The following is a 13,293-nucleotide window of genomic DNA, read 5'->3' on the forward strand; positions in this document are numbered from 1 at the left end:
AATTCTCGCTGAAAGTGCCAGTGGATCATCAAAGAACACAGCTGACTGGAACTTCATCATGACTATTCTCCAAAAATATGGCTGATCCAACAGCTTTCGGTGGCCTCTAATACCTTATTGGGGCATCAGACTCTGAGGCAATGATACTCAGACTGAGGCTCGTGAGCTGCACGTGCTCTCTAATGTCTCTCCTTTGGCTCTTTGCAGCACATGATATTAAAACACAGTGTGATTTAATTATTAACCAATCAGGAGGCTTTTACTATGTTATTAAGCAATTGTAGTTGATAAAATAATAATGCTTAGTCAGTCGTTTTGCTTTGAGAATAGTGTGTGTGTGTGTGTGTGTGTGTGTGTATAAAAATAGTCTACGAAGCAATGAATTCACACTACTGTGGCTCTTTTGGGTAATGTTGATCACTGATTTGGCTCCTGAACCACTGAGGTCTGAGTATCACTGCTCTAAGGAAACACTGCCAGCACCACACCCGCAATAGCATCTGAACTTCCTTTTTTTTTTTCCCCTCTCATGAAAGTACTGATCAGGTCTGCCACTGTGCAGCTTATGTTCTGATTTGATCATGATCCAAAGTTGGCATTGTTGCTACAGGGATCTCAGCAAAATGGTCTTTTATCTGAGGAAATGTAATGCTGTTTACAGCAAGCTAATAACAATTTCAGAATTAAAATCAATAAATCTTTCACAGCCTGAAGGACAAGTTATTATGAGCTAATTTTTTGGGGTATCTTTTAATCACTTTCCCTCAATATATTGTCTAAGCACCTTATGTTCTGTGTTAACATGACTGCTTTTTCCTTAGTATTGTGAAGGGCAAGCTCATTTTCCTCTGGAACTAATAATATATATGAATTATTTCTGTTAGTTCAACTTAGCTGCTTCCTTGTGTTTTACCTATAAATGTCTGTCTTTTTTTGTGTTGTTTGGTAAAAGGCAACCAGTTTTCCAGGAGATTTGAGCTACGCAATTGCTGGATTGATCTTTCTAGAATATAAAGCAAGTGCCCAATGGTCAGCCGAACTGCTAGTCATCAATTATCGTGGAGAACTGAAAAGTTACCTTGTAAGGTAAAAATGAACTCAGATGCTTGTGGTACATTTCAGAACAAACGTAAAGTACCTTTTTTCCCCTCTAAAATATAAACTGTATTAATTTTTTCTGGTCTAGTGTTGGAACAAACCAAAGCTTCCAAGAGAGTCATAGTTTCAACTTCAGCAGCCATTATGCCCATGGAATAACTACAGTGGTTTATCATCTTGGGCACAGGTAAGCTTTTGATCAGACTAAATAAAACATGAATAATCATTGTAGTGATAAATACCTAAGAGTACTACATATATTTACATGCATTCACGCAATGGTTCTTAGGAATACCTGTTGCTGATTTGCTGTCTCTAACTATGAATGATCTCTGGGTGGACTGTGTCATTTTACTGATAAGTTCAGGCTCATGATGCAGAACACAACTGCAAGAATGCCGTTCTCTGTGGAATGTATGGGAAAGTTAGGGGAACTTTATGGTCATTGTGGCTTCCATCCTGCAAACTTGTGGACTCAGTGGAACAGTTTGCATACATATTTGCAGGATCAGGATCTAAATTTGTAATTCTGCTTTATTAGGGCATGATCTGACTTCCATTAAAGTCAACAAGAGTTGTCTTATTAGGATTAGGCTCTTAGGTGTCACGTTAACTTTTTTTTAAAATGGAATTTACCATACTAAGCTATAATTCCCTGCTATCCCATGCATATAAATTGAATCTACTTTCTCTCCATTCTTCTGTACTTCCAACTGATAATATCGTCTTCCTATGGGATGGTTAGTAGTTTATTAAGAAATAAAGTATTCAGTGTTACTTTTTAATGTTGTGATTAGAGTATTTTTCACATTGTTAGAATTTGGCTTTTAAAATATTGTTGCCTTTTTTGACCTGAGTGGCTAGTCAAAGTTTAGGGCTCTGCCAATTGTTCCAATTGGAATTTGAAATTGATGGAATCTGGTGTTTTCTGTGATGCAATCTTGTTTATTTACAAGGAATGTACAAAGTCTTTGGCATTACTTAATACTTTCAAACCAGTATTGGTTAAACACTCTGTCAGAGAGCAGAGATTACTGGCAGGCTCCACGCCCACAGACTTATGAGAAATAGTTTTTTTACTTCAGAATGCTTTAAAGTTGCATAGTAATTGTGAAATGCGTAACTACTTAACTTGACTGCTGAAATCCTCCATTATTGCATCAAATATCCCTAAATACCCAGGTTAGTTATTTACAGTACTGTAACTTTTTTTTGGTCCTTACCACAGGAATGAAATAATATGTGTTCGGCTACATAGATGTGCTGAAGAGAAACTTACATTATAGATGTTTAGTAAGGCTTTTAATACCGTCTCGCATGACCTTCTCATAAACAAACTAGGGAAATACAACCTAGATGGAGCTACTATAAAGTGGGTGCATAACTGGTTGGAAAATCGTTCCCAGAGAGTAGTTATCAGTGGTTCACAGTCATGCTGGAAGGGCATAACGAGTGGGGTCCTACAGGCATCAGTTCTGGTCCGGTTCTGTTCAATATCTTCATCGATGATTTAGATAATGGCATAGAGTACATTTATAAAGTTTGCGGACAATACCAAGGTGGGAGGGATTGCAAGTGCTTTGGAAGATAGTATTAAAATTCAAAATGATCTGGAGAAATGGTCTGAAGAAAATAGGATGAAATTCAATAAGGACAAATGCAAAGTACTCCACTTAGGAAGGAACAATCGGTTGCATTCATACAAAATGGGAAATGGCTTAGGAAGGAGTACTGTGGAATGGATCTGGGGGCCATAGTGGATCACAAGCTAAATATGAGTCAACAGTGTAACACTTGCAGAAAAGGCAAACATAATTCTGGGAAGTATTAGCAGGAGTATTGTAAGCAAGACATGGGAAGTAATTCTTCTACTGTACTCCGTGCTGGTTAGGCCTCAGCTGGAGTACTGTGTCCAGTGGTGGGCACCACATTTCAGGAAAGCTGTGGACAAATTGGAGAAAGTCCGGAGAAGAGCAACAAAAATGATTAAAGGTCTATGAAACATGACCTATGAGGGAAGATTGAAAAAACTGGGTTTGTTTAGTCTGGAGAAAAGAAGACTGAGAGGGGACATGATAACAGTTTTCAAGTACATAAAAGGTTGTTATAAGGAGGAGGGAGAAAAATTATTGTTCTTAACCTCTGAGGATAGGACAAGAAGCAACGGACTTAAATTGCAACAAAGGCGGTTTAGGTTGGACATTAGGAAAAACTTCCTAACTGTCAGAGTGGTTAAGCACTGGAATAAATTGCCTAGGGAGGTTGTGGAATCTCCATCATTGGGGATTTTTAAGAGCAGGTTGGACAAACACCTGTCAGGGATGTTCTAGATAATACTTAGTCCTGCGTTGAGTGCAGGGGACTGGACTAGATGACCTCTCAAAGTCCCTTCCACTTCTATGATTCTGTGTTGAGGAATAGTGAGACTCATTCTCTTGCTTACACTGGTGTAACTCAGGAATAATCCATAGAAGTCAAGGCAGTGAAAATGTAAACCCCTTTAACCGTTATCCAAAGTAGTCTTTTTTTTTTTTTTTTTTTTTGGCTGATCCAGGATGCCAGTCTCTGTTGTTTTGAGAAAATTTTGTTCATGGGAGGAGATGTAGGGACACTTGCTGATGTGACAAACCTGCTTTTCCACAAAATGGAACAATATTATCCCAAATGCCAAAAATGTTAAGAGGAATTTTCTTAAATTCCTTATGTGGCTCTCAATTATCAAATAAAGCACACAACCTTAGAATGGGGAGATCATTGTTTGAGTAACGTCAGATTCATGCAAAATGTACAGAATGTACAGTTTTGAATCACAATATTTTTATTTTCATGCATAGTTTTTCTTTGCATTTGAATTTTGCAATGACATGTCAGGCTTTGATATTCAAAGCTTTTCTATGTTGATTTTTTTGTAATGTGTCAGGCACAGATAGTGGACTTGAAAGACTGGCTAATCGGCGGCTCTTCATTTGGATTTAGATGGGGTAGGAGGTGGCTTCCATTCATTTTTTTCCTGTTTTATTTTTTCAGTTATTTTTAATTATTTAAAACACTTGGGTCTCTAAAACAAATATTTCTTTCATGTATTAATCCATTTTTAAAAACCTAACTCTCTTTTCAGTTTTTCTTCAATGGCAGAGTCTAAACTTTGGTCTTGGAAGATGGAATTTCTCCTATGAGAACTGATATTGTTGCTGTTTGAGACGGAAAATTGGTGTTATCATTTTCAGAGATGAAGCTAGGCATGTCCTCATTTGCACCAGCCAAGCTGAAAAATGTTAAAGGCAACATTACTGTGTTGAGGTGTTGGGAACTTCTGCTCTGATTATGCATGCCCAGTTAGATGGCCATGCTTACAACTCAACAAACTCCTTTTTCCTTAACAAGGAGAGCATCAGTCCTTCTGCTTTACAGTCCTTTCAAGTAGGACACTTGCATCTTGGAGTTTACTGAGTTAGTGGGTTTCCCTGGCTTTGGTCAGAAGTGAAAGAATTTGGTCATCTTCTCCCTCGTTTGTGCACATCACGTAACTTGGCATAATTCAAATTCAGTAACAGCCTTCTCCAGAGTTCCAGGGTGTTATAGGTCAGAGTTAAAAAGCTTTGGCAGAGCTGCATGGAGAAACTTATATAGCACCTGGCTGCACTGGGCCTCATTCAGGCCAAGCTTATTAGCGCTTGACATTTACTGTGCTTGCTCCCAGATCTTTAAAACAAGCCATCTTTCCTGCTGCCAGATTTGTGATCGAGACTTGATTAAACCTTCAGAATGAATTTTACTGTACTGTGAAGAATATTGGATAATACACTAGCTTATAGTACGTGTGTGACTGATTCAGACATTACTTGGATGTTCTTGGCTGTTTCATTCTTTCTGTGTAAAAATTACATCATTATGTTTTTTTTTTCCATGCTAGGTATGTTAGCTGCTGTGGAATTTCTAAAAATGGAAAATAAATCTATTGGTATATTTGACAGTTGAGTAATAGAAGCTCTGAATGTCATGTAGTTACTTGCTCACAAAGCAATCTTGTCAAAACTATTTATGCATGGAAAACTTAGAGATAAATAAAATATTTATTATGTAAAAAGTGTTTCTTATTCCAGTGGGTTGGTCAAAGTCTTTCATTTGACTGATATTAGTAAGTAAAGTAAACAAAAGCAGCAGACAGTGTTATCAGGTGCCTTTTGTTGTTAGAAATGTTCAGTAGCCAGAGGATTAGCAATTATGGCTGATTTAATAGGAAGCATACAGTTGATAAAAGTTGTTTCCTCATATTTTACGTAAATACCATCTGTTCTGTGGGGCTAAATAACATTCTGGCATGAAAAGAAAGATACCTAGTGCTGGAGGATTGCTTCCATCAAAGCTATCAGCATTCAGATATGGTCCTAAATTCACAATAACAGTAACGTATTAAGTTCTTCCAACTGTTCAAAATTTATGTTCAGTAGTGTTTAAAAATAAGTATTCGAAAGATTTTTTTTTAATTCAGTGGATGAGAATGAAACAGATGTTACTTTGACCCTGTGAGTGAGCAAATCCTCTGTTCCTCTTGATTTTTGTATTCATTCTGGGTGTCAGAAAATTCTTGACTTCTGACACCAGAGAGCTCAAGATTCGTAAGCAAAGTCTTTTCTTGGAGTTATTCTTATTGTCCAGAAAGTGAGAGAATTTAAAGGCAGACAGCTAGATTAAAAATTGCCTGATTGTGGACCTATGTGAATGCTTTAGCTTATTGAAATGGTAAGAACTTCAACTGTCTAATTTACATGCCACTGTTTTACTTACTGTTTGTTTGCTTTCTCCTTTTCCTCTGTGTGTGTGTGTGTGTGTGTGTGAGAGAGAGAGAGAGAAATCAGACTGGTTCATTCATTAGCATATGTATAATATAATCATGTAGTCTTGTAAAATTGCTACATAACTGAAGTTCGCTTTTAAAGTGCTACAGAGTTGTGCTTAAGAGTCTGTGCTTTCATTTTAAAACAATTTTAAGACTCAAGATGCAATAATTGCAAAGTAAATAAATATAAATGATGTAATGCTGTTCAGTTGAGTCTGCAGACAACTTGAAACAATAGCTGTGTGAAAAGTGTAAACTTTAAAGTTTCACTGCTGATAATATTATTAGACACGTTAAACTTGTTTGGTGTGTGGATTAGGCGCTGAGTACAGTTATGCATCTTGTTGCCAAAATGGGTTGGGGTACAAGATGAGGAATTCAAAACCTTCCCTCAAATTTTAAAGTTACCTCATCAGCTTCCCATAATGGGAAGGGACAGAGGAAGTTCAGAAAGCCTCAAATGCTTCTTGGACAGCAAAACCAAAGCCTTCACCTGTGCCTTCCTAGATGACAGTAACCCTAATTGTCCCCTTTCTCAAAGATCGCCTAAAGCTTCAGGATAGCGATTGGTCAATACCTCCATTCCTCAGTGATAATTGCTGCAAGGGTGAAGCTAGTCTTTGCAGAAGACATAGCTTTTCTCAGGGGCCAGTGCAAGGCTCTGGAGCCAACTTCCACAGGAGCAAACCTCACCACTTTCCATTCCAGGTGCAAGGCACTGCTTTGATCTTGCTGTCAATAATAAAAGCACATAGTGCAGCTGACATAAAAGAAATCAATAAAACCCCCACAGAATTTTGTCAGAAAATGACAAGTGCTGGTCACCTTCCGCAATGCAGTTTTGGGAGGTGCTCAGACACTACAGTTATGAGGGTGCTATAAGAATGGGTACCCTGCCTAGCTTGGCCTGCCAGCAAGATAAGCTAGCAGAAAATCCATTCGCCCTTTGCAACCCTTAGCTTTAGATCTGGATGTTCCACTGGTGATCAGATATTTGGTTTTCTTTGTCAAATCTTGGAGACACACATAATGCTTAATTTGTAACGAAAGAGCTGCCGGGGCCCAAGCAATTTGTTTACATTCATAATTGATACAGCAAGCCTAGAGGTGTTGGGGCTATGGACTGCCAGTGAGCCCCAGCAAGCCCTGGCACAAATTAAGTACTGGAGATGCAGTTCATCGACCCCATACTCACGGCCTAAAGTTGTTCTGTATGGCAGAGTGCATAGAGAGAGAGAAACCATGGACATACAGGGAGACAATGGTAAAACATGATATAAAACCATCCAGCCGAAACCCCCACAGGTTTAAATGACAGCTCAAACAGACATGGATGGAATCTGCTCATACCTCAGCCCTACTCCACTTTGGCATTTGATGACGATGGGGAAACTTATACAGTGCAGGTGGGAGTTAATGTAAAAATCTTAGCCTGCTGAAAATATTTAAATTTGTTTAAATAAAACATTACTATTTTTATATTACAAGGAATGTCCTACTGAGTGGAGTGGAGGTCAGTGAGGAGAGCGCTTGGGGGAATGTTGCCACTCTTTTAGTTCTAATGTGTCACATAGAATATAGGGCTTTGTTTTCACTTCTTAGTTTGGTGCACTGACACGGACCTGTGGTGTTTTGAGCTGCTAGTTCTACAGAGAGAATATTTAAATAAGTATAGTGAGAGGTTATTGTGACGTATGGAGTCATAATTATGACCTAATGAGAGCGCGCTTATCATTCTCTCAGCTTCAGAATAAAAAAAAAAATGCAAGCGCAATACAGTCTCTTCTCTTTTCCCTTCCCTTCCCTTGTTCAAAGACTGGCTTGGTTTGGTTTAATGAATGGGGGTATTCTGCGAACTGTGGTTTGGAATTTGAAGTCACCAAATTTTTAACAGTGAGGGTAATTAACTGTTGCAACATATTAGGAATTCACTATCACATGGCATCCAGTCTTGATTTAAAGATATGCGCTAATGTCTAGTTTAACCATAAGCTGTTGGGCTAGATGCAGGGATCATTGAGTAAAATTGTATGGCCTTGGGTTATTCCAGTCAAAATAGACCTCTGTCTCTTCTGAATTCATGAACTTTGTTTAGCATGGATTGTATTTGTAGTTGTCTTTGAGAGGAGTCTCCATTCGTGTTGAAAGAGTGAATGGGGAAGGAATGGTGGAGTCTGCAATTTGTGTTGGGAGGAAAGGAGAGATAGATTGAGCACTCTGATTCATAATGGCATGATGGATGAGGAACTCTTTGTAGAGTGAGAAGAGAAGTCATGCTGGGCATTAATCAATGCTCTGGTCTGTGTGTGAGGTATATGGGGCAAGAAATTACTGGATGTGTCTTGTAGCAGGTTGATAGCACTTCTGGCTCTGAGAAGCATGTATGATGGATGGGTGTTTGGTTCATTGGGTTTGTAGCTCATATTGGAAATGCAGAAATGGAAATGGAGAATGGCTGTGAAAGGGTTTCTTGTCTGAAGGTTAAGTCTGTGTGAGGATTTGTCTCCAAAGTCCCTGGGCTTTATTTTTGCAATGCCTTACCAGTTTGCTGAATAAATAATGTTTTTGAATCTTACGATCTTACCGCTTTTTCTGTTGGGTCTAGGAAACCATATGCATTTACCTACTGTAGAATTGTATGTGTCTTCGGCTATCCCCAACAGATAATGTGAGTGTGGTGGTGGTGATGGGGGGGAATGCAAAGCATGCATCTGTAATTTTTCTGTTGACGCAGTCTTGGTTTATTCAAATTATGTAAAACTGAGAGAGACAAGATGGGTGTGGAAATAACTTTTATTGAACCAACAACTTCTGTTGGTGAGACAGACAAGCTTTTGAGCTTACACAGAGTTCTGCCTCAGATCACTTGGAGTAGGTAAAAGCATACTTCAGGTGACCTGAAGAAGAGCTCTATGTAAGCTAAAATCTAGCCTGTCTCACCAACAGAAGTTGTTCGGATAAAAGTTATTTCCTCAATCACCTTGTCTCTAATATCCTGGGACCAACACGGCTACAACAGCACTGCATCTATAAAGCTAAACACATTTGACTCAAAGGATCTGATTGTTGGCAGCCTCAGGCACCTGTCAAGATTTTTTTTATTATTTTGAGTCTCCTGTCCAGCTCTGGAAAAAAATTAATAATTTGTAAACGGTTCTAGGCCTTTTCTATGGCTCTCAGAAGAGCTTTAAGGTTCTTTTGATAGCAGTGGCTCTATTCATCTTAATAGCTTGTGCTGCTGCTGTTGCATTTTTCTGTCTTTATGAAGAGCTTTTTAAAATTTTAAGTATGTGCTGCCATGATGAATTTTTCTTCAGTCCTGGGAGAGAAGGTCTTTTGTCTTGGGAGAAGGTTTTTTGTCTAACTTGATGTGGCAGCTTCATTCCAGCTGTCACTGAATTTCATCTATCCTGAGAAGAGACTTTTAAATTATAAATGTATTGCACGGTATGTGATGATTTTTCCAAAATCCTAGGGAAAAGATTTATTTGGATGGAGTTTTTAAAAGCTAGTTTGGGCAGAGTTGGAGCTTCGGTTGCTGCCATCGTTATTAACAACTTTTCCCTTTATCTTCATGCCACTGTTGGGCTATTACTCACCTCTGACAACAGAGTGTAGTCAATTGTAATCGAATTTCAGGACTCTAACCCCACTGAGATGTTTCTAGTTTCATTTAGTGATTTTTTTTTTTTTTTTTTTGGCTTGGTGAATGAGAGCTGATGCAAAACTTGTGAAGTGCCTATGGATTCAATAAATTATATATGGCTGTAAATAGTTTAGTTTAATCCTGTGTATATTTGACCCCTGTCTTGTGATTATTAGCAAATGACATCTGTGCACTAGGTCTTTCATGACTTGCTGGCTTGTTTGTGCTGATACATTTCCACTGTTTTATTGCCTGCCTTATGGATTTTTGTTGTGGCGCTATCTGAATTAACATTTAGCACCACTTTTTATCAGGCAACAGATGGGTACTTGAGTATAACCTACATGTGAATCTGGCTCATCAACATGGGGGAAGAGGGGAGAAATAAACCACTTAAATTTTTGGAGGGCAGTAAAATAACAGTATGATCTTTCAAGCAGTTCTCTGTGTTTGGTACTGAAGCTAGGTCTTCAGTCCTTACATTTATTGAACTCCCATAATAATACCAGTATTTTCATAGTCCTTCATGTGTTTGTGACAGAGTGGACTAGGTCTTGAGCCTCCCTGATGGAGGCCTTGTGGACCTGCCACACCCTGCCCCAGAAAAGGGCCGTGGAGAGGGCCTCCAAGCTGCCTACAGTGGCTCTGTGGGACGCACCCAATCAGGGCCCAGCAGGCTAGTATAAAACAAACTGCAGAGCCAGCCGCCAGAGTGAGTTCAGCTCCTTGCTGGAGGTGGAGGAGCATAGATGGTGTGCGTGGCTGGCTGAGGGAGGTACAGGACCTTGGACAGAGCAGTGCTGGCAGAGACAACCAGGACTAGGCCCTGAGATAAGGGTAAGAATGTGCTTGGGGCTGCAGGGAAGTGGCCCAGAGAATTGTAGCAATAGCAACACAGTTTATTTAAAGGTACGTGGTGGGCAGCTGCTATCTATAGGGTTTTTGGGCTGGGATCTGGAGTAGTGGATGGTCTGGATTTCCCCACCCCCCACATTAGCCACTGGGGAAGTGGCCTGGACTTTGAGGCACTGAACTGAACTGTAGTGGCCAAGCTGGAGAGCTGGGGCCAAAAAGACCAATAGAGGGTGAAGATATTGCCTCTAGGGAGGGAGACCTGGGGCACTGCTCTGTACCAGAGCAGGGACAATTTGAGAGAGTTCAAAAGGGGGCTGAGAGACAGTTCGAACCAGAGTACTGGCTATAGGCCCTGCTGGACTGATTGAGGAGCGAGCCCAAGGATAGGGCTGCGGATAAAGAGATGTTATAGAGGGCACTGAGAGAGGCCCCTGTTGGACTTGTACCCCAGAAGGGGTTTGCTTTTTAATTCACATACAGATTGAGAGAGACTCGGCCGGAGGGCGGAGTCACTGAAGACTCACCGCAAAGCAGAGAAAAAGTGCAGGCATATGCACTCTGCCAAGGCAGTACTCAAGAGAGGTGAATGCCACCCCATAACAATGTTCAATGCATGTACAGACCTTTAATTAATCCTCTCCACGCAGGTGGGTAAACATGGTTATACCCATTTTACAACCGGGGAAACTCAGACAGGAAGGTGTAGGAGCTTGCCCAAAGTCCACAGTGAGTTAGGGTCAGCACTGGGATTAGAATTTCAGACATCCTGAGTTCCCGGCTCTGTGTTTGTTCATGCAGATCAGTGCCATAGAATGAATTAGAGATTTGCATGTTGAACATACTGCAGAATCAGATCGTCATGCTTGTTTCTAGTCCAGTTTCTCAGATGATAGAAAAATTATACTCTGTTAATCTAGGAGGGAGTTGGTAGTGACCGCTATGTTTAAGTTGCCCAACATTTTGTTATAAGTTTATTGAGAACTTTTTTGAGACACTCGAACACCTCCCTTGTTTTCAGCAGGCCTCTGAAAGTCACTGTAAATGTGCTTTATGCATGTTCTGTGAAATTCCGTTCATGTTTTGCTGAGCTATTAACTTTTGAAAATCACCATTTCCCTTCTCTTGCTTGACTTCCTTCAGGCAGTTTTGGCAGTGTGTTTAAAATGAACAAACAAACAAACCCATCCTAAACGAGCTTTCTAAAGAGGCGAGCACCCATCCTCCCGGCTGCAGAAGCACATACTACATGGGAAACACCTTGTAGCAGCAGGGAAGAGAAAGCAGGATTGCGCTTTCCTCCATGACCACAGCTCCTTGAGATGCAGCTTTCTCTCTTTCTTTCCAGCTGAATTAATATTCTTTTAAAAGTTTTTATATCTTTTATTTATATAATTTCCAGAATTCTGGGAGGTATCTTACATGTGTGAGAAAACAAGTCCCGTTACTATGCATCCCCCCATCCTCCTTGTCTAACTGATCACTCCCATGTCTGTCCTTCATAGTGCAACTCCCTGTCTTTCCTCCAGTGACCTCTCTAGACTTCCTTCCTAATAATCGTTTCCTTCATGAATCAACAGCATCTCACACAAGTAATGTTGGCTGATGTCAGAGGGCTGAAGAAAAGCCATGTTGCTTTGTGCCTTTTAGGGTACTGCTTGCTGGGTAGACTCCTGATCCAAATTGTTCTTTGGGAGGGTGGGTCCATTTAGAAGCAGTTTGCAAATGCCATGAAGCAGCTTCCAGACAAAAATGGGGGGTGGGGTGGGGGCACCCTGCCTGGACTGTCCTCTTTCTTCTCCCCATTTCCCAACCATGCTGCTGCTCTGCCCCGCCCCATTGGCTCCTGGGGTCTGGGCCAGCCTCTGGCCAGGGGGCTGGAAGAACTGCTGTCTAATATAGATCCTGTGGGTGGGAATTCCGCTTCCATTAGCTGCTGTATTTTTAACTTCCCCTTGAATGTGATGCTGAAAACCATGTTTTTAAACAGTGAATTCCATTAGGAAAAAGTCCCAGTGCTGGCTCTCTTTGCTTGAATATCTTTTGAAGGAGACTTACTCAGCTTGACTAGAACAAAGTATTTGTGTGTGTGTAAATCCCAGCAAATTATTGGTGTCAATTTAAAAACAAAATAGTTTAAACTAATTTTAAATGGAGATATTCTATTTCCTATATGTAATCATTAGATAAATGGCTTGTTTCAAGCAGTCTTTGCACATGGCTAATATATTATTTGGAGATGGAACCTGCAACCCAAATGTTGTTTGGTATTTATGAACATTGCACAACCATGTCCATCCTGGATCTATGTGAGGAATGTTGATCAATAATCTGACAATTCACTGATGAAAATCCCTTCGTGTAATTCACTGCATAATGAGAAGTATTACTTACTCATAGAAAAATCTGTTTCCCAGCACCATTAAAGTAGCAATATTTTGCTTAGGCACTGAATTTCATATTAGCTTTGATCAAAGCTTTAGATATTTGTAGTAAGGTAAATTCACAAATGTCATAAATGTCTTAAAAGGAAAGCAGATGCATTTTTGGAGACTTGTCAAAATGCTTTTTCTGTTATACTTTTAAGTATTGCACAGCAGATGCTTCTGCTCCGTTAAAGAGGCCACTAGGGAGCTACAGTTGGAGCAGAATATGGCTGCTCAGTTTCCTGGATGTAGTAGCCAGAGATTCACAGATTCTAAGGCCAGAAGGGACTGTTATGACCATCTAATCTGACTTCTGGTATAGCACAGGCCATAGAACTTCCCCAAAATAATTGCTAGGCCATATCTTTTAGAAAAACAGCCAATCTTGGTTTCAAAAATTGTCAGTGATGGAGAATCCACCATGACCCTTG

At 40.0% G+C, this 13,293-nt stretch overlaps 1 protein-coding gene across 4 annotated transcripts in view; it reads left to right on the plus strand.

Annotated features, from left to right (window-relative positions):
- Window positions 1-13,293, plus strand: part of NBAS (NBAS subunit of NRZ tethering complex) — a 374,358-nt gene that overhangs the window by 22,808 nt on the left and 338,257 nt on the right. For all 4 annotated transcript variants that reach the window (XM_037894042.2, XM_043542251.1, XM_043542252.1 and 1 more), the window contains 2 exons: window positions 953-1,086; window positions 1,187-1,285. In XM_037894042.2, the coding sequence (XP_037749970.1) occupies window positions 953-1,086; window positions 1,187-1,285 (233 nt within the window). The remainder of the gene's footprint in view (window positions 1-952; window positions 1,087-1,186; window positions 1,286-13,293) is intronic.

The sequence above is a fragment of the Chelonia mydas genome, chromosome 3, assembly GCF_015237465.2.
Source record: "Chelonia mydas isolate rCheMyd1 chromosome 3, rCheMyd1.pri.v2, whole genome shotgun sequence".
NCBI lineage: Eukaryota > Metazoa > Chordata > Testudines > Cheloniidae > Chelonia > Chelonia mydas.